At 40.8% G+C, this 21,991-nt stretch overlaps 2 protein-coding genes and 1 long non-coding RNA gene across 3 annotated transcripts in view; 1 reads left to right on the plus strand and 2 right to left on the minus strand.

Annotated features, from left to right (window-relative positions):
* LOC134875047 (ephrin type-A receptor 7-like) overlaps positions 1-21,991 on the plus strand; it is a 157,442-nt gene that overhangs the window by 116,432 nt on the left and 19,019 nt on the right. Inside the window, 5 exon segments of the mRNA XM_063899447.1 lie at positions 811-919; positions 5,974-6,040; positions 6,043-6,098; positions 8,454-8,509; positions 17,814-17,939. Of these exon segments, the coding sequence (XP_063755517.1) occupies positions 811-919; positions 5,974-6,040; positions 6,043-6,098; positions 8,454-8,509; positions 17,814-17,939 (414 nt within the window).
* LOC134875048 (general transcription factor II-I repeat domain-containing protein 2A-like) lies at positions 12,950-15,526 on the minus strand. Its single transcript, XM_063899448.1, has 2 exons — positions 14,306-15,526; positions 12,950-14,037 (listed from the first exon to the last, which is right to left on the minus strand). The coding sequence occupies exons 1-2, from the start codon at positions 15,176-15,178 to the stop codon at positions 13,063-13,065; spliced, it is 1,848 nt and encodes a 615-aa protein (XP_063755518.1). The 5' UTR covers positions 15,179-15,526; the 3' UTR covers positions 12,950-13,062.
* LOC134875053 (uncharacterized) lies at positions 19,388-21,981 on the minus strand. Its single transcript, XR_010167160.1, has 4 exons — positions 21,820-21,981; positions 21,549-21,720; positions 21,326-21,453; positions 19,388-21,188 (listed from the first exon to the last, which is right to left on the minus strand). It is a non-coding gene; the product is annotated as an uncharacterized LOC134875053 (long non-coding RNA).

A 21,991-nucleotide genomic window follows, 5' to 3' on the forward strand; every position in this document is an offset into this window, starting at 1 on the left:
CACATTTACGTGACATTTAACTGTCAATGATATGTATTTGATGGTTGATTGTAAGCAAACAATAAAAACTGGCAAGTGCGATGCTACAATACAGAGGGGAAGATGTTATTCTGTGAGTGTTTGCACTCAGGTGCTCGAGATTTGTTTTTGGCTGTGTTCCAGGATAGTAAAGTAAGAAGATCTGTTGAAGTTCAAAGTACATTTTGGAGCTTGGAAACAGCAGATGAGATTGCTGTATTTAATAATCATACAAGTGATTACTAAGTCAACAACAAACTGAATTTGAATGAATAAATAATACCATCATTGTGTCTAGGGGGATTGGCTTTGCACAAACTTTTTAAAACTTTTACACCAACATGGACTAGAAGTCCTCAAATTGACTATTAAAAACATGGAAATGTGAAAATCTACAATTATAATACAGCCTGCAAACTTTCCAAACTTCATCAGATAATAAAGATAATGTAATATTATTGAAACAGCAAGACTGAAACACATAGTGTCATATTATCTATGCTCCTTTCAGGCCTTTTAGAGCAGCAGATTGTTTGTCAATGCTTTTCAAACTGTAAAATACACCAAGAGATGATATTAGTGTTAGGAGAAGGGAGGTCATAGCTTTGGAAAATACTGAAAAGCAGTTTACAATCCACTTTAATCAACTGCTTATGAAATGGATTGGGCCTTTTAGGTCATGACCTTATAATTTAATCTCATCTCCTGTTAGTGTTCTAGCTACACTCCCATTCCAGTTAAGCTGTGTATCATTGTTCAAGTGTGTAATCAGTGTTTTTTTATTATCTCTAGTGGCACTGGCGTCCAGCGAACAGAATCCAGTGGTGATCATCGTGGTCGTGTCTGTGGCCGCCCTGATCATGCTGCTCTCCATGGGGGTTGGTCTGCTCATCTGGAGGAGGTATGAATGTATACACAGATGCTAAACATGTATTATTCACTATAGGCTCCCTATGGCTCAACCATCAGATTTTAATACTCTAAGCATGATACACAAACATACATTCACACGCACATGTGTTCAAACAGTCAATCAAAGCCTCAATCCCATATTCAGTCAACTGACACACGATACTCCATGATAATCCAGATTATAGTAATCCAGCGACAGACGAAGTTCCTTTGTGAGAGGGGTGTGCAGCACTGGCGGGAGTATAGCTGAAATGACATGATAACCACATTGTTTAATATGCTACATAAAGTAATCAGCCGGATAATGGTGGAGTCTGCGTCGAGGCGGAAACGCTGGTAGGGTCAAAACCTTCTTTGATCATTTTTTGGCCAGGCTTTCATAGTTCTTTGCTATCTAATTAGTTTTCACATAGAGAAGGGGGAATTATGAAACAGCAAAGAAGACAAGAGAGAGGTTAAAGCGGTGTCACACATAACCGCTGACACACGGTTTACTCTTGACCCATAGATTGCCTTTCAGAAACTCGTTTTTGCTTTTTATAATAAGAGTGGACGGTCCAAAGTCATTGTTTCACTATGTCTTGATAAGACTATTTGGAAACCTAGAAACATCTAAAGAAAGTTGAAACAAGTAGTTGGACATAGTCAAAATGACTGATTTATCAACATACAGCTCAGTTTAATTACATCCAGATTCTTTCAGTTGGGAGAGCTACAGTATGTGGCTGAAGGAAAAGAGGTTTTAGACTGCAGCAAGCACTGTTTTCATTTAAAGTGGCAGCTTAGTATACTTTAATTTGGGAATTTATTAAGAAATAAATTCACGAGAGAATATTGCTACACATTTCCAATAAATATATGCATTTTGTCTACAATTCTGATTGGTCAAAACCAGAATTTTGGTTGTTTTTTTAAGAGAGCTCTTTTGAACGGGCCAGAACTTACTGTATGAAAGAGAAGAAGCCACAAAATATTGGATATTTTCTGGCAGTTGCATTGGCTGATATACATTTAAGTAGATAAACATTTAACCAATTTTGTACTACTTTAAAAGTTTGTTTCTGGGGGCTATCTTGAAAGTAAGTTTAGGCAGTGGTTCGATACAATGCTGAAGACAATACATACAAATATTAAATCTAAGCATTATTTTTAGTTTATTTGAATTTTATCATTAGGTTTCACATTAATGAATTGGTGTTTGAGGTTTATCGGTCTATTAGACCGTAAAATAAGTAAGGACGTTTAAATAAGTATAGCATCTTAAACAAAATCACAAAGTGCTTCACAAGAATCAAAAATGATTGAAAATAAGACCATAAAAACAGTTAAAGTAACAAACAATAAAACCGTTCCAACAACAGATCTTAAAAGAAGCATATCTACAAGCAGTAGACAGTGTGAGGCAGGATACTCAATACAGTCCTGTCTCAATTCAATGCTGCCATTTCTTTGAATCACAGGTGCATTAATGCATGTTTTATCGTCTTGTTTACCGCACTGAGTATTTCCTGACATACACTTGCATGTTTTATTCAGTTTTGCAGATAAACATTGGGAGAGTGCGTTTCTACTTGCTGTTGCAAACGCTTTGCTCTTTGACTCCTGTCCAAGTCTATATTCTGCCAGCTCGGCTCACACACGCCCACACAGATAGCACACTTACAGAATTTTTAGTGTACACTCCATCACACATGCAAGCACACACACAGGGAGCACACATCTCCTCCCACACAGTTACACACATGTCTAGAAAACTTTTTTTCACTTCATTTGGGATAGCACTGTATTGATTTCTGTCCAAGAAGATTTTGAAAGCATTGTGAAATCATTTGTTTGCATTGTTTCTGTGCATTCTCTTGTTCCGTACACACACACACACACACACACACACACACACACACACACACACACACACACACACACACACACACACACACGTGTGCTTACGACACACATATAAGTATTTTATTGCATTGTTTCTTCAAGGGAAGCAGTGTCATTCCCTTGAGCATGGCCTAGTAATGAATAATAAAATGTATATTTTTCCCCTTTTATTTCCATCACTGCATTCATTGAAAGTGGTCTCCATTGTTCATCGCCGCTGGACCATTAACTTGCTTGTCGAGTTTTGCATAGAGACAAAGAGGGAATGGCTTGATGCCTCAATTACCATGCTCTCTTGTTTGCAGAGACAGCCAGACCCCGGCCACAGCTGGAGGGGTCTCAGTTACATCGAGCTGCCCGCTCATACAGACACATGCAAATGAGTCCCACTGCACACACATGAAGGCAACGGACACAAGCGACAGCACTCACTTAAGGAATGCATTGGACCTTTTACTAAAACACACTTCATCAGAATAATGCCAGCTTTTAAGAATAGTCAGTGGTCTCAAATACAATTTCTTCATGGTTGTCTTCATCACTGTCCGATTTGACGATAAAATCTCCTGGCATTAGGGAAATTGTGGTAACAATAAGTCCTCGACAAGAGTGCAAGTAGTTAATGTTGGGTTGACATTTGGTGTAGAGGGCGTAACACGCACTTAGCGCTAATGGCTACTGAGAATGTCAATCAATACCTGTGACAAATCTTTCAAGTATCTCACTGTATTATAAATTGAATGCGTTAATATCCAGATTGGAATAGCAAATCTGCTAGCTGTTTCATGGCAGGACATGTCAGTGGCAGGTTGGGTCTGACTCAATGTAATCCAACACACTGGCTTATTTTCCGCTTGTTCTCTATGGGACAGTTTGTGATGTACTGAATGCCGCACCACTGTCCTATTTTGCAGTATTTCTGCCAATCGATGAATCAAAGAAGTACTAGCTGCCATTTTTTTAGAAATGCTTCCTCAACTGGAGCTACTGACCTCTTAGCTCTTAACATTCTGTCTTTTTCTTGAGCAATGGAAAGTTATTATGGTATAGAAATGTCTACACCTTTTAAAATGCACAAATATTAGTATTGTCAAGATTGTATTCAAACATATTTTGCTCTTAGCACATTGTTTGCAAGATTTGCTCTTTAGGTTAGGGTTAGGGTCTGTATTAAAATTCATACTATTATTTGCGTGGTTGAGGTGCTATGCCATTGCACTTCTGATGTGGCTTTCATGGACAGCGTGTCCTGGACTTCTCTAGCTGGATGTGTCCTCAGTGAGAGTCAAAACGCTATTCAGAACTCTCAAGTAGAACACTGTGGGGAATAAAAAGTGAGGAGAGTTATGATGGGACAAAAAGAGTACTTTTTATTTTCCTTTCTTTGATACCTTATCTTGACACTTCATACCATCCCTTAGACACACATACACTCACACACACTCCATTGGTGCCTGACCGACTTTGATAGAGCCAGAGTTCCAGGGCATTGCCCAAACATTCTCCGGGAAGCCCAGGCTTGACTGGTCAGTGGTGGGGATTGTTTTCCCTTCACTGGCCTCACTGGCGTGCGTGTGTGTGTCTTCTGATTGAGTGTGTGTTCACTCTCGGGAGCGGGTTGCAAGCTATCAGCAGCGGGAGACGGAGAGGAGATCAAGGAGAAAAGAAAGAAGCTGGAAGTAAAGCAGAGGGTCATTTCATAGGGCCGTTGACTCTTGGCGACACAAAGTGGGATCTGAAAGGGGAAACAATCAGACGAGGGAGAGACGGACAGGCCAAGAGAAAAGGTCCCAAGCGCTGTGGTGTAGTTTCCTTCGTGTCTCGTACAGATCAGTGCTCTTGTGATTCACACAGCCCCCCCCCCACCCCACCAGCACAGACAGACATCCTCCATTTAAATGCTAAACCTGTCATTCCAAAGGGCTCTGCATCAGTATTGGAAATGGGACGCCATTTAATATTCATAAGTGACAAATGAATAAATCAGTACTTTATTTGAAAGTAAGGATCTGGTTATTGATTCTTAAGACAAACCTATAATGTCTTTAACTTTTGTGCAAGAAAATGGAGGAAAGGCTTCAGTAGGTTTTACAGTAATCCTAATTTTCAAGGAGCAGCTCCCAGCAATGAAACAAAAAACAATGTTGCTACCGCTTTGAAGTCATGAATCCAACTTTATGAAATTCCCCATTCTTTTTTAATATGTTTGCCCTACAAATCTTTTTTCTGGCCTAATTCCTCTCTGCTGTACTTTCACCTGTCATCTAGGATTCTAATCCTGCTGTCTCACCTATTATTCATATTATTCCATAAGGGCACTTCATTTTAGAGATGGAGTCAGATATGGAATTGAAAGAGCAGGCAATGAATAGGCCTCATTTACATGGCATCCATTCCTTTCTTCTGCTTTAATGTTCTTTCCTGAAAACCAGAGCCGGCAAGCAGAGAAAATCCATTTAAATGCATATTGTACAAGTAGAAAAGGCTAGTGCTAATGCTGTCAGCCCAAATCATTATGACAACTTTTTATTTCAATCTTATAGATAATATAGAATATGGCTTGCCTTTCTCATTAAGTTTTACATTGCTATGTAAAAGCTGGAGAAAAAATACTATAGCTTCCCTTTCTATCATTATGCACTATGCGTTCAAATTAAATGCAGTTTTGAAATTCTCCAAAGGACCACGACTAAATCAAACATGACATTTTGTGCCAAAATTAACATTTGACGAGGCTAATCTGACAGTGATGGAATTGGGCAAGAATCTTTAGTATTTGGCACCAAAACATTTCTTTCTGCCATCTGGTTCTTAATAAGTCTGACATTTAAAAATAAAATAGTGGTGAAGCATTGTAGTCAAAAGCAAAAAGTTGGAACTTATTTAGCATTGGATTAAAAAACATAAGGCGATATTTTCAAAATAGAGCATGTCATAGTTTTGGTAAGCCATGTATAATTATTTAATAATTCAAGCATGTTTTCTTGGCAGCATCAATCATATTCCTATGATTCTATTTGTAAGGAAGGAATCTATGAATCACTCCAAAGTTGTGTTTGACGTTGACAATTTTTTTTAAGTAATGAAAAGAGCCAGAACTGACACTGGCACTCCCCCCCCCCCCCCCCCCCCCCCCGCCCTCCCTTGTTTTTTTCCCAGCAGCTCGAGCTCCTCCAATGTAACTCCTGCTAGCGTGGTGCTGCTTTCGACCTCCTTCTCCACTCTTCTCCTCCTCCTCCTCCTCTTCTCTCTCCTCTTCCTCCCTTCACACAACTGATGCCCAGGTACACTGGCATGCCTGCATTCCCCTCTTCCCTACCCCCTTGCCCCACCTTTTTTCTCCTCTTTTCATTTCCTCCCAGTTTCCCGCCATCTCTTCTGTTCCTCTGCTCTTCCTTTCTTCTTTCTCAAGCTTTTCCTCCTACCACGAGTATGACAATAGGTTTCTTCCTCTTCTTCCCTCTTTTTCCAAGCTGTTTGGCCCAATTCCATATATATCCGCAGTTCTGTGCTCTACCACAATATGAAATGAAATGGATAATGTGATGGAGATTGTTACCGTTGAATTCATATCCAAAAAGAAGAGGCCCTCCAAAAAGAACTACTTTGCATCTGCCATTTCATTTTTGTCGCATCTGTGACATTTCAAAAAACGTAATGGAAATGAAATCAAGTCATGCGACTTTGCCCCCATGCAGCTCTGCCAATTATTTCTTTATTCCTTATTCCTTTTTTCCGAAGGCTTAATGCCTCCTTGTCTCCTGACGTCTCTCATATAACTTGACTTGTCCCCTTAAATCTTTTATTTCTGTACTTCTGCTTGCTGTTTTGCTCAATTGTCATTCTGCCACTACATCCTGCTGTATGTCCTTGCTGCAGTTTTCCACCACTGCCTTGCTCCCTTAATCTCAAGAACCCTTTTTTTTCGGCTGCACTCCACACAAGCATCTTTTCTTGCTCTCTATGCTTCTTCCTCTGCCCCCTACCGCGTACTTTATAGGCTATTCTGTGAGCCTCTTCAACTATTTCTCCTTCCTTGCATACCCTTCTGCCCAATTACCCTCTTATCCGTAACCTCCTATTTTCCTGTCACTTCCTCTGCCTCCCCATCTCCCGACTTCCTCGCATTTCTTTCTCAATGATTTATCTCCTGCTTTGCCCTTGTCCTCTTGTCATGCTAACTGTTTGCCCCGCCTTAGGTCTCTGGCATATTGTTTCTCCTGGTACCCGCCATGCCCTCCGTCCTCATCTCTCCCCCCTCACTCCCATTGCGTTGTGCTCCCTTATCTATCCATTCTTGTCTCTTCTCCCCTGTCTGATATCTCCTGCCCTGAGGATCTGTGCTGCATGTGTCTGCTGGTGTGTTTTGACAGACAGGGTCCTAACCTTGTCTCAGACCCTGCCGCTGCACAGGCTGAGGGATGTGTCGGCCTCAGCCTCTATCACATCTCCCCATGCAAACACTCACATGCAAAAGCACCACAAAACAAAAACCCGCACACACGCACACATCCGCGCATGTATGTACGCACTCACATGTGCACATACACACACATCCACACTACAGGCTGTCTGTGAACTTCATCGAAGCTGTGTGAATTGCTGATGTGTTCTGACATTTGCATCAAAGCATGGCACCCTGAGCAGATATAATATTTCTCTCACACTCACATCCACATCTATTGACACAACGTCACGCATCGAACTCACTATGTACAGACACCTTTGTCTATAAAACCTGAAAAACATGGTGACCAGCCAGAAAAATAATGATCTGCTTTCACTTGCCTATTTGATGCTTGCATATATAAAAACATGCCGTATACGCCACGAAATGTAAACTCAAGGTTGCAAAGAGTTCATCAGATTGTGGAAGACCACTGCCAAAGTGTTTTTGACCTTTATTTTTCATATATGTCTGGGTTGTATACATAATATGTCTTAGAACATTGTTTGTGAAATGAACCTCTGATATACCAAAACACTTTTCTTCTATTCCTTGGCTTTATCCCTCTCGTCTTGTTTTTCATCCCTCACTCTAATCCAAAGTAAGCATGGCCATCCAGAATGTCTGTTCATCACTTGTTAATCTCTCACTTACAGTATCCGTGTGTGTTTTTATGGATTGTGTGTGCGTGCTTGTGAGAGCCAAGTTGTCCTCTAAGCTGAAAAGCCATCAGCAGTCAGATCATAGAGAGCTCTTTCCTCTCTGGACCCCATGTGGCGACAGAGGATGAGAGATAACAGTGTGTGCACATACGTGTACAAAGCACTGTGGCCCTCGTGTGTGTCTTTTCATCTTTTTCATAAAAACTCCATCGGAGTGAAACAACAATAGAGTATCTATTCGCAACCTATCGGTGTGTATCTGTGACTCGCTCAGTCAAATCAGGCAGGATTTCCACTTATTCAGGCTCCTTCTGCTGCTCATCAGGGCCGTCGCATCAGGGGTCTCTCTGAATGCATCTCCGTATCCTTTCCATTTCCACCCTCAACACTTTCTCTCATCTCACAGTTCTTGCACATTCCATATAATCTGTTACGATGCAAGATAAACAGTATCTGATGCTTGTATTTGTTTTGTGTCTGCCAACTGGGATAAAACACTGTCTGACGGCTTTCTTTGTTTCCTTTCACAGACAATGCGGCTACAGCAAGGCTTCTCAAGAGGGCGACGAGGAACTTTATTTCCAGTGTAAGTGACGCCGCTGATAACTCTATTACTGTACACGAGACCCAGCAGCAGACCTAAATCCATGGGTGGGCATTTCATTAGAGAGGGCGGGCCCACGGTAATAATTAGGTGGTGCGGTTTAGTGATCTTGCTGATAAACAACAAGCATATCCCCCTATCTATACGTAACATACAGTATTCACCTAAAACAACATAGTTAAAGACATATATTCACATTTATGAAATAAAAATGCTACTTTCCGGTTTCGGCCAAGCAAAGGGATGTAGTTGTAACAACATAAACATTTAGGCTACCCGGACCTGCTCTATTTTGATGCTTTTTTATGCTTTATGGCTACTAATTTACAAAAAAAACAAAACATGAAACTTGAAAAATTCACCCCAAACGTGTGTCGCTAAGGGCTGACTATGATTTACACACACTTAGTTGGTTTAAAGACCTGCATTATTCTGACAGGCTGTAATATGACCACTATTTCACATTCACGCACATTGAGTTTCTTTTCTTCACATCAGCTTGCATTTTAAATATGTTGGGGCCTGCCACACTTTCTTCCTACATTCATCCATGGCCTACACATTGACAATGGAACAATAAGGCTGATTTCTCCTGGGAGGGCAAAAATACTGAACTGGCGGGCCTACTGTACACAGATGTGTGTGTGCGTGCGTCAACTATGGGACTTTGTGTTCAATCTCTTTTTAAAGGGGGAGGAATCTGCCGATTAAATGCTTTGTGTTTAAGATTCCATGTGCTGGAATGCATGTGAACATACATTACATATGACTTTTGAGGCGTTGAGTAACACCACGGCCCTAATTCTTAATTCTGAGTACACGCTTAGCCAACTCGGACCACACGGACAGACTCCATTAGGTGGTGTGTGTGCGTCAGAGTTTGATGGGGGGAGATTGAAATCAGGAAGACGGGAAAGATAAAAAGAGATGGAAACTGGGGGGAGGGGAGGAGAAAGAGGGTTAAAGCTCCAGAACCTGGCAGGCGTCAGAAAATATTTCAAAAAACCCTGGTTAAACATTATAGAATATGTAGAACAGGATTGTACATTTTTAGCTCTCAATAGCCATTGTTGTTTAACAGAGGCAGATTGAAAGTATTTCGACATATATTTCCGTGTTTGTGTGTAAGTGCATGTGCCAACGTTTTGCTAATGTGGTGTGTGTGTGTGTGTGTGTGTGTGTGTGTGTGTGTGTGTGTGTGTGTGTGTGTGTGTACACACACAGTTCTGTAAATTCAGTGTGTGTGTGCGTGCTCATTTGCGTTGTTTAATCTCCCAGCATGCTGAGCCCTCTGGAGAGGTTTGGAGCACTACGCCCGATGAATAATGAGCCGAAGCCATGCGGCTAGGAATTAAATCTGCCCAAACAAAGACATGCCAACAGCTGACAAGCACGCAACACACACACACACACACACACACACATATTTGGCCAGCTTTTCACACATACAATTTTTCTCTTTTTTGCACAGACACAAGGATAAATAGGCAGAAAGACACTTTTTTGTCCTCTTTTTCCAACACTTTATGTTTTGTGACTGAAGCTCTCATGAGTGTCATGTAAGCCTGATTTAATTTCTTCTTTCCTCCTATGTTTTCACTTACTACGCTCTCAAAAACACATTCCTGACCGTATGCAGGAAAGGATGAGTGAGAATGAGCGGATAAATGAGAGTGTGAGTAGGGAGACAGGAGTGGGCAGTGAGAGGGTAGAGAGTTGGAAGTATTAGGTGAGTTGGCAGAGATGGAGAGACTCATCACAAGTGTCATGGCTCAGAACATTAGCTTTATGTCGGAGTGTGACCTAGAAACGCAAAATGGGGGGAGGGGGGGGGGCGTTGGAGGATCATCTGCAATCTCCATTAATAGACCACTTTTAGATATCAGTCACAGTTCAATTACAGAGAGAGAGAATGTATCGGGGGAAATAAATTGGAGAAAGAAAATGCGTGATAGAGGTTAAGAATACAAATATTTGAGGGTGGGCATGCTCAACCTGTGGTCCATTGAAAATTATGCAGCCAAATGTGAATATGCTTCAGTTTCCCCTCCATCACTCATGGCAGTGACACAGTTAACCCTGAAACTAATCACCCACAGAGCCAATGAAGTGTGTGTGTGTGTGTGTGTGTGTGTGTGTGTGTGTGTGTGTGTGTGTGTGTGTGTGTGTGTGTGTGTGTGTGTGTGTGTGTGTGTGTGTGTGTGTGTGTGTGTGTGTGTGTGTGTGTGTGTGTGTGTGTGTGTGTGTGTGTGTGTGTGTCATATGCATATCTGAGCTTTTACAGATATTTCCAGATGATATTGTTCATTTTGTGAGCCCGCCCTATTAATGTGTGTGTGCTACGTATGTACTGCACAGCTGGTTGTAAGCTACAAAGTGTTTTTGAAAACCCCATTTGACAGAAAAGAGTCTTCGATCTTCCACTCAGCCCTGGCCTTGAATAGAATAGGTTTCATTTGCTCAATTATTTGACGTGTGTGTGTGTGTGTGTGTGTGTGTGTGTGTGTGTGTGTGTGTGTGTGTGTGTGTGTGTGTGTGTGTGTGTGTGTGTGTGTGTGTGTGTGTGTGTGTGTGTGTGTGTGTGTGTGTGTGTGTGTGTGTGTGTGTGTGTGTGTGTGTGTGTGCGTGTGTGTGTGTGTGATCAATATGCCGTTATGAGACAGCCAGTATAGGATCTCTCCTGTCGATCCAGAGCTGTAATCACATTTCAGTGCCTCAACCCAGCTTATGGGAAAACTACCAGACCTTTTTCCTGGAAAAATGGTCCTAACATGTATTAATCAGGGTCAAAGGTCATCTCATTGAGAACGTAAGTCCATTTGTAAATGGTTATTGGCTATCTGCTGGATAGTTTACTTGCTAGGTGTTCGCTCAATACAATTGGCAGTAGATAAAGTAAGCAAAAGGCCCGTTGAGAAACCTGGAGGTCCTTTCTTTTTGTTTTGTACAGTCAAACAGTTGGTGTCACTTTCACTCGCTGTTTTAAAATGTCAGCGGAAATTTACAATTGTTTTGTCCCATTAATGTCACAGAAAAGATTTTGTACAGGGCATTGAAAAAAATAAGCCACAGTAGGGGTGGGCGATATACCGGTATGATAGTAAAAATCGGTATTGTGCTGCGCCATGATATGAATTTTGAGATATCGTTGATACCGCGGTATTCATAAATTCATAAATTGGCGTTCATGTTGGGTCGCATTGTCGAACATTCTTTGTCTTCTGAAGTATATTCAAACGGGCTTCGGAAGATTAACCTAACAACAGATCTCCGCTGGATTAATGAATGCATTAAAACAGCTGTGCACAGAGTTCTCGTGCACCTAATTTCCATACAAAAACGCTCCACGAGCTCCTTATAAGGGCATGCAAGACGTGTGAACAATCCAGACTCCACAGGCAACGCGAAAGCAACTTTAAACGATCAAAATCATGACATTATTTTAGGACATCACGATGTCTAGTAGAATCATGAATGTAGATGTGAAACGTAATTTTTTAGTTCGCGATAAGCATAATAGCGTGTTTAGAACAAAGTTTTGGAAATCTTTTCCCCCGTGACTGATTTCGTAACTTCTAGCAAGCAGGGGCTGGCTTGAGCGGAATGGTTTTTCAGTGAGGAGACGCACAACGCTAAATGCATATGCAGTGAATGATATTAGCCTACTGTAATTATGCCCATTATTTGATTTAAGTAATACAATACAACAGAAGGTAAGCAACAAATAAAGGCCCGGTCCATATACAAGCCTGCCCCAAATAAAGGCCAGTGCGATGTGCAGCCTAAGTAAATAAAAGCACTCGGCCACAATTTGAGGATTTACGGTGTAGACCTATTTTTATGAGCGGACGTTGCAAGCATTTTTTGCTGCGCGGAAGTAGTGCTTGCAATAGTGGATCCAAAACAAGAAGAAGATAACGACGACGAAGAAGAAGAAGAAGAAGAAGAAGAAGACATTGAAGAAAAAACAGACATTGAAAATTAAAGATGAGTCAACAGGCAGAAAAGAATACCCAGGTGCAGGATGACGAATTGGTGAAAAAGAAAGGGGGCACCTCTGTCGTGTGGAACTGGTTCGGTTTTAAGATCTCCGACCTCGAACAAAAAAATGTCTTATGTAAATTGTGTCGCCGTGCTGTTTTAGCGAAAGGTGGAAACACCACCAATTTATTAAATCACCTTAAAACAGGGGTCACCAACCTTTTTTGAACTGAGGGCTACTTCTTGGGTACCGATTAATGTGAAGGGCTACCAATTTGGTACGCTTCAAATTTGCGCGGTTTACCTTTAATTGTATGTTATTATTAATAGTAAAACTAATTAGTTATATTCACCTGTTTGAGGACACTGCTCATTTTAACAAATTTGCACAATAGGCCTAATTATCAATAATGGCTTAAAAAGGAAGGAAACAGACAAATATCAAAATCAGCACTTTATTTCTATTTCACTGTAATCACCATCAAACAGAACAACATAACATTAAACAAAAGTATTTATAGGCCTATTTAATCCATCACAATCTTTCATAAGTTTTAATGGGAAGCCTGGCATTGCATGCTGGCAACCAGGGCCTCGTAATCTGGGCTGTAATTTGACACTGCAAGTCTGAGTGAGTCTTGCAGATGTGCATCAGTGAGCCGTGTTCTGTGTTCGTTTTTTATGAAATTCATGTCAGAAAAGGCTGATTCACAAAGATAGGTAGACCCAAACAGACTGGCAACCTTCATTGCTGCTGTGCACAGACCACTGTACTTTTCAGTATCAACAAGGCCCCAAAAGTTTGCTGCAGCCTGGTGGGCTTTGAGGCGAATGTCATTCTGCAGTGTCACTATTTCTATTTCCACCTGCCCAGCATCCAAGCTGAACATTGCACTTAGTTGCTCAGCAATGGACGTTGTGTCCACGTTTATAAATGGATTCGAAACGAACGACACACATGGCTCAAGTTTATCAATGTCACAAAACCTATTCTCAAACTCTTGCCCAACCCTGTTTATGACTTGAGTGTATTTTTCGGCAGCGTTGCCAAAAATCTCAGACGCAGAGGTATTGTCGTTCAGCACCATCTGCAAAGAGGGGAAGTGCAGCACCTTTTTTCTCTGTAAATGCGCAGAGAAAATGCTCATCTGTGCTTTAAACGCATTTAAAGCACTGATCATGTCGGCAACAGTCTTACCTTTGCCTTGCAGCGCACAGTTCAGATTGTTCAGTTTTCCAGTAATGTCCGTCAGAAATGCCAGGTCTAGTAGCCACGCAACGTCCTCCAGCAGCGATGTGTCTTCGTCTCTAGATTTCATAAAATCTTTGATCTCCCTCAACAGCGACAAAAACCGGAGCAGAATCCGTCCTCTGCTGAGCCATCGGATGTCCGTGTGGAGAAGCAGGTCCCCATATTCAGCCGACAGCTCCGCCAACATCACCTTGAAACTTCGGTGTTGTTTAGCTTTGGAACGGATGCTGTTTATGATCCTCACAACAGGAGTCATTACGTGCTCGAAGCCGATCACCTTAAAAATAAAATAAAATCACTCTTACTCAAAGCACTTAAAAACAATAACAATACAATACAATACAATACAATACAAAACAAAATGTATTTATATAGCGCCGTATCACAACTATGAAGTTGACTCTAACGACCAAAAAGCGCAGTAGGGGCCGGTCTACAAGCAGATGCGTAAAATATGCCCAATAGGCCTACTCATAATTACAAATAGGATATTAGGCCTACAACAAGGATAACATAAATTAATAAAATACAAAATGAAAACGCACCTTTGCACATAAGGCCTGCTGGTGAATGATGCAGTGGTACTGTACGAATTTCGGGAACGCTGGGTCGCTTTTACAGAGCGCGATGAACCCTGCATGCCGTCCGGTCATCGCAGGAGCCCCATCGGTGGTAATCGACACCAGCTTTTCCAGTGGTATGTTTCTGTTGTTGAAAAACTCCTTCACCGCGTTGTAGATATCAACCCCCCTTGTGCTGGTTTTTAGGGGGAGTAGTGTGAGAAGTTCCTCTTTTGTAGAGAAATCTTGAAACACCATCCGAACAAACATCATCAGCTGCGCCGTGCTGCTGCTGTCGATGGACTCATCACATTGGATGCTGAACCACCTGCACTCCCTGAGATCCTGGTCCAGCTGATCAGTCAAGTTGTCGGACATTGCTGTCACTCTCCTGACCATTGTGCTTGCCCCCATTTGAACATCAGCTACAGAAGAGAGCACTTCCTTCCCATATTTCTCGTCTTTAAGCACAGTGTTCAGAACTATCATCATCGTTTCCTTGAAAAGGTCTCCATCTGTAAATGCCTTCTTCTTCTTTATCAGGTGTTCTGTTGCTCTGAACGAGGCTTCGGTAGCTTTCTGAGATTTTTTAGCTGGTCTTGTGAAAAAAGACTGTTGCTTGCACAATCCTGCCTTTAGCTCACTTACTTTTTCCACTCGTAGTGCGCTGCCCGGTGGGTAGTTAGCATGGTAGCTTGCGTGACAGGTCTTGAAATGCCTCTCAACATTGTGCCGCTTTGGTATCGCCACAGTCGCCCGGCAAATGAGACACACGCAGGCATCTTTTACAGTGGTAAAAAAAAACTCTTGCTCCCATTCACCGTGAAAATAATACGTTCTCTTTCTTTTTTCTGCCATGTTTTCGATTAAATTGTAATCATCCGTTCATCTTGACTTCGCTTCACTGCACTGACTGGACTCGGTCTCCACGCAACGGTTGTCGTGGAGACCAGCTAGGTCCAATCTACGTAATCTGAAGCATTTTATTTTACACAAATTACGTTTTATAAGTAGGCATATGTTTATATGCGTGCATACTGCATATTGTTATCTTCTTACAAGCAATGCAATATATTTAAAAATAATAGAAAGTTTAACAACGAATAAAATAAAGTTGTGTGTCACGTGAGAACTAGGCTATTTTAGAACAGGCCTTCGCGGGCGACTCAAGTAGTCCTCGAGGGCGCCATGGCGCCCGCGGGCGACGCGTTGGTGACCCCTGCCTTAAAACGATGCATGTACGAGAATATGCAGATTGCATCAAAATGCGAGAAGCAATCAGCCCAGGAGCTCGACCAAAGACAAGCCAGACTTCCACTCAATCGCTTCAGCAATCACTACAAACATCATTCGCTGCCGGTACTCGCTATGAGCGGACAAGCAAGAAATGGAGAGACATCACGGAGGCTATAACCCATCACATTGCAAAGGACATGGTACCCATCCAAACTGTGGAGAAAGTGGGTTTCAAAAAGTTACTTCAAACTCTGGACCCAAGGTACGAGATCCCGAGCCACAAGTACTTCAGCCAGAAATGCCTGCCTCAACTTTACTTGGAATGTCGGGAGAGAGTTTACGGCGAAGTAAGCCAAGTCGATTTATGATGTTAAAATACATATTTTGCCTCAACTAATGTCATTTAACTAGGAAGGGTTATTCAAATGTGATTCAGATTTTTTTCCCCTCATATATCGTGATATAATATCGATATCGTCTGGACAGTGAAAAATATCGTGATATGAATTTTACCTCATATCGCCCACCCCTAAGCCACAGTAATTGTTAATATTAACCTTTTCTCTTTGAATACTTAATCTATTATGAATTTAAACTTGTTTTTCAATTGTATTCTTATATTATACTGATGTTAACAAGTTATTTAGCCCAACATGCATCACTTTATACTCACTAGGCTATTTATCAATTGTCTCATTTTGGTAAAAGGACATAAAGTCATGTTAAAAGTATAATTTTTGGCCTAAGCTGTCTTTATTTATGGTAAGCACCAGTACCCCAGCTCTAAAACTGACAACCAAGCAGCAAACCAACTACGAGTACCCTGTCACTTTAAGGTTTCCCTGCCTCAGCATTTTATTGTCTATTATGTCCTGTCCCAATTTCTTCCTGATGGTTATATTGTGTGTGTGTGTGTGTGTGTGTGTGTGTGTGTGTGTGTGTGTGTGTGTGTGTGTGTGTGTGTGTGTGTGTGTGTGTGTGTGTGTGTGTGTGTGTGTGTGTGTGTGTGTGTGTGTGTGTGTGTGTGTGTGTGTGTGTGTGTGTGTGTGTGTGATTTTGCATATGTGTGTGTGTGTGTTTGAGTGAGATAACATTTTGAGGCAAGCAGCGAAGACAAAAAGCTGTGGAAGAGCCCTGTGATCGAGTAAAGCCGCATGGAGGAAACCCAAAGTCAGATTTTAAGCAGTCGGAGCTTTTGATCTCGGCTTTTTCTCTCTGCCTCTGCAGTTCGCAAGGTCACAACAAAAAACTGAGAAATAGAGTTATGAATACATAAGCGTTGTGTACTAATTGAAAAAATAATTCATACAATTTGTTTTGGAGCTATTGCCTATCTATTATTCCTTATGTGTTATATTTGATAATTATAACCAGAGACAACAAATCACTGCATTTCCCGGGAAAACATGGTTATAAAAACAAAGGATCATTCTATTCGGGTTACGATGGGGGATCATTGAAATTGCGTGGAACATCTTTACAACCTTAAACTAAAGCATGCTATGAATAATGTCCGTCTTTTTATCGACCTCCGCTTTGTTTTAGTAAGATGCAACCCAGACCCTGAACACATCAAACAGCGTTGAATCTGTTATATACTTTTATTGTTTTCACTATTTTCTATGAATACACAACAAGCTTAAACAGAGGGAGAACAACTATTATTCATTATTTAACGATCAGACGACGATTGGTAAGTCTTGACCAATCTGTAGACCCACAGTTATTGTGGGGTTTGATAGCAGAAAAATGTTTGTGCTATCTCAAACATCAATAATAAAACTGAGGTATTGATTTTAGTCGCTGGATCAAAGAGTAAGAACCTTTTCCCAGACACAACATTTTGGTCTAATGTTCAACAATCATACAGCGAGAAACTCTTTGTTGAAGGAGCCAGAGATACCAATTTCAGCATTGACTGTAGCATAAAGCGGCGCAGACATCAGAACTGTTGTGCCTTGTGTTGAGAGAAAGGTAATGCCAGGGCAACAAAACATTTCTTTAGCTATCTGTTTTTATTTTCTTATACAGAGTTTAATGGTATCTGAATCTGACTGTGGCTCTCTTTTATCTTTTTGCTGCTGGGACCGTAGACTCTTATCTTTTAATGTGTTTCTTTGTGCAGACAAGCATGTGGACCGTAAATGATGTGTTGCTGCCTATTGATTATTGGGACAATAGAAAGGTTTTGCTTCACTAGCACACTTCCAAATTCCATTTTTGGTGAGGTATGTCTTATGTCTTTGTGTTTTTTCAGTCAAGATCCCGACAAGGAGGACCTACATCGACCCGGAGACCTGCGAGGACCTGCTGCAGGCCGTGCACGCATTCGCCAAGGAGCTGGACAACTCGAGCATCAAGATTGAGAGAATTGTGCACACAGGTACGTGTACACAGTAAAAAACCTAGTGTTAATTTTACTCCTTAAGAGTTGAATTTAACTCTCTGTCAGATAACATTTGGTCCCACTCGAAATTAGTGTAAATTTTACTCTATAGCCAGTGTAAGATTTCCAGAGTTAATTTTACTCCATTTTGTGTCAAAATTAACAATGAAATGTGTAAAAACATTTAACACTGTGATCTGTTTACACTGTCAGAGTAAATTTATTTCACTACATAGAGTAGTTTTCTACTCTAAATATGGTTCAATTACACAAGTGTATATATTTTTACACTGTGATGTTTACACTGTCAGAGTAAATTTATTTCACTACATAGAGTAGTTTTCTACTCTAAATATGGTTAAATTACGTGCGTATTAAGTGTATATATTTTTTTATTTTATATGAATGAAATAGTAATAATTCTTAACTGCTGTAATATATAAGGCAATACACACAATCGGGTACTGTATCACACCTTTTATTGCCTGATTAGAGATAACAGTATGGGACAATGTACATTGCTGTGTCATTTTCCCCACATGACATTTTTAGGTCAAAAGGCCTTTGATAAGGCAGATCATCAACATTAAAGGCAACACATTCTTTTTTTGTCTTAGTCACTTCATAAGCAAAATAATGTTCATTAAAAGCTACAGTAAATAAAGGAATGGTGAGCAGCACCGGTTTCTCATGTATAATCACAACCGATTCGACCTGGTAAAACAGTGGCATTTCAAATTCAACTTCACCACAAACGACCAGGTGTGGGCGGTATACATATCCATTGTGCTTAGCCCACGTCACTTTAATAACCTTATCACAATTGGACATTTTCATTTGCATAGCAATCACTGAACCACCTTTAATCATATTTAAAGAGACACATTTTCCTGGACCAATGTCCAAGCGAAGGAAGGTTGTTGAGGATCGCCACTTGTGTGCCATATGATTCTGGTGCTTTTTGGCCAATGTTTTGGTGACATTTTTAAAGGACTTAAGCTGTGTCTTGAAAAAATTGTGTTTACCTTCATATCGCATGCACCAGCTATGGAGTACAGGTCCTATTTTCTGAATGCATCTAGGGTAATGAATCAGGAAATGATGTTTTGGTAACAGTCTTTTATGAGGATATACCTCCTTGAACAGTGTGTGATGCTCAACAATCAAATGTTTCAAATACACGCATAAGCCTTGAGATAAAATGGGCGAGAAAACAATGTTGACGATCTGTAACAACAATAAAAGCAGGGTCCAGTGTTGGTCTGTAGAGGCTACCAAATCTCCAAATATAAGGGGAACATTCCTCAGCAAGCACCATGACTGAATTGCGTTTAGTCCCAAATCATTAGACTCTGCACTTAAATTCACAGCCACTGGCCTATTACATCTCTCTGTAAATCCATAATCAAAACATAGTATTCTTGAATTCAGTTCTGTCAGTGTAATTTTTTCTTTCAAATAAAAAAACAGCTGCTTTAATTCAAATTGGGCCACACCTTCTAAAAGATCATGCATCACATCAACTGAGTAGTTCTCGGTTGTGTGAAAATATGTAAGTGAATTTAGTAAGCATGATCTCTTCACGCCAAATACATAAGGAAGAGAAGGCCTATGTGCCATTTCTTGGCAGTGAGCACTGTGGGCCTCTTTGGTACGCAACACTATTTTGGGAGACTCTTCGGAGAATTCAGTTTGGAAGTCCTCTTTTTCGGCTAAACAAAACCTACAGCAATACCTTGCACTGAAACTCTCAACCAGACCAAACAAACTATGTAGGCCTAAATTATCTCCAGTCACCTGTATAACACTGCCACGAACACAACCACCATACAATGGAATATCAATGCCATTACTCTCTAACTGTTTGAGATCACAAACAATAGGATCTAAAATAGCACTAAAACCGTAACGCTTTATATCCTGAGCATGAAACAAGGCACAAAGATGTATATTGGCCAAAATAGAATTCCACTTCGGTGAGAAATTCCTTAAAGTAAAATAAATACCACCCATTTTATGAACTCCCTTCTTGGACCCCAAGGGGTTGGCAATCTCGAAATCGTCATAAAACATTTGAATCTGTACAGTGTGTCTCTCTGTTGAAAATAGAGGATGAGTGTTGAAGAAAGAGCCATCACAAATATCTTTGAGTTTTGAATCACTTATATTTGGGCTTTTGAGCATTTCTCTGGCATGTTCACTTTTAAATATTGAGTTTAATGTCGATAAAATTGGAACATACATAAATTTGTCTTTAACTACTACTTGGTCATATGTTCCTGTCTTTTTGTTGAGCCTCAAGTCAAATCTTGAGCCAATTACAAGCTCCACTGGCTCCACAGTTTCCCATTTGCTGGTCATAAATTTTGATTGTTTGTATTCTGAATTTAGAGCTGTGAATGGATTCTCTAATTGGTCAAAACATCCCTCAACTTTCTTGCATGATTCAGTTCCTCTTTGATCATGAAAAACACCCTGGATGACTGACTCTCTAGCATGCTCATGTATATCCTGCACAATATCCTCCATAGAGGTCACAACTGAATTAATAACAGACTGGGCTACACCTGCTGCCTTAAGATCTGAAATGACAGAGGCACAACTATTTACAAGATGTTCTGAGGATAACGCTTGCTCTGACTCAACCTCAGCCTCATATGGCTCTTCTGCAGGACTTTCATCACTATTTAGAACACTTTGACAACGTGGTGGTTCAGTTTCAACAACAACATTAAAACCACTATTCACATGGGACTTGTTAAGATGCTTCCTAAAACCCGAAAAACTATTAAAAAAACGTGAGCATCCCACTTCGCCACATTTAAGATGAAGAGTCTTTCCTGTACAGAGTCCATGTATAACTTTGAGGTGCTTTATAAGATTTTTTGCCTCACCAAGTTCTTTGCTGCAAAGAAAGCACCTCATTGTTTAACGCACCATTCGCACTCGCAACTCTGCGATTCTTGGCGTTTCCTTCGTTTCCCCCACATCAATGCTGTAAATGGTGGTTTGCAAAAAAGTGAAGAAATTATTCAACACAGGACTGTAAGATGTACAAAAGACGTAGTGGGCCTTAAAGAGTTCATCCAGGGCTCCGACTGCGCTGGTTGCTTTGCATGGAAGTGCATGCTTGTCGATAGCAATGAAGAAGGAGGTAATGCTGCTTTTTGTGGGTCCCTGAGCAAGGAGGTAGGGCTGACTGCTTTGACTTATGGTGTCAAGATGCTGCTGCACGCTTGTTCCCGTCTGTAACAAAACACATTCAACAACACTATTTATTAGAAATTAAACAATAACATGAGATCACTCCAAACAATTAAAGGATTCAAGAATTTGAGAAGAAATTGATGTTTGATTAATTATTAAATATTAGTGTAGTGTACCTTTTGGAATTTGATGAGGTGATCTACTGCATGAGATGCTGAGATCTTCCCTGGCCTCTTTCGTCCCTGTGCGGATGGCGGTAGCAGATGTAGCAGCAGTATGATGGTTGACATGTCACTGTCCCAGCCTAGAGGCCAACAAGTAGCAGGTTAACATTATGCCATAATTTCCCACCATCCTCAATATATTTAGCAACATGCTTCTTAACATTCAAAGACATACCATTTTCGACTTCAGTAGATGTCTCAGCGTTGCGCATCAAATCAAGAAGGTCTGTGGAGGGGACCAGTCCATGGCTTTCCTTAATTACTTTTGCTTTGAAAGTGGTAGGCCACCTCTCCAGGAAATTGTTGGCAGTCTGCTCACCAAACATAAGTCTGAAATCCTGTTCTATCTGTAGTTTGAAAAAGAAAAAAAGAAGAAAAGGAGGAATTGGTACCTTGTGCTACATTTTACAATATGTCTCAGTATTCAATGAATGTAGATGCCATACCAGTCCTGGTGTGTCCAGGAACCGTGGAAATACTGAGAAGACCTCTGCTGATTTGTCATTATCATTGACCATGGCATGGCGATAACTGAAAGTGACTTTCATCTTCTCACGGATGGTGTACTCATCAGCAGTGTGTCTCAACACAGCGATAGCGGATTCCACTTCCTCGTCA

The sequence above is a fragment of the Eleginops maclovinus genome, chromosome 13, assembly GCF_036324505.1.
Source record: "Eleginops maclovinus isolate JMC-PN-2008 ecotype Puerto Natales chromosome 13, JC_Emac_rtc_rv5, whole genome shotgun sequence".
NCBI lineage: Eukaryota > Metazoa > Chordata > Actinopteri > Perciformes > Eleginopidae > Eleginops > Eleginops maclovinus.

Excerpts from the sequence above, each read along its gene's own strand:
- LOC134875048 (XM_063899448.1), bottom strand. The coding sequence starts at position 15,178 with ATGGCAGAAAAAAGAAAGAGAACGTATTATTTTCACGGTGAATGGGAG. Across the intron at positions 14,038-14,305 it reads AGCAGGCCTTATGTGCAAAG|GTGATCGGCTTCGAGCACGT; the intron begins GTGCGTTTTCAT and ends TTTATTTTTAAG.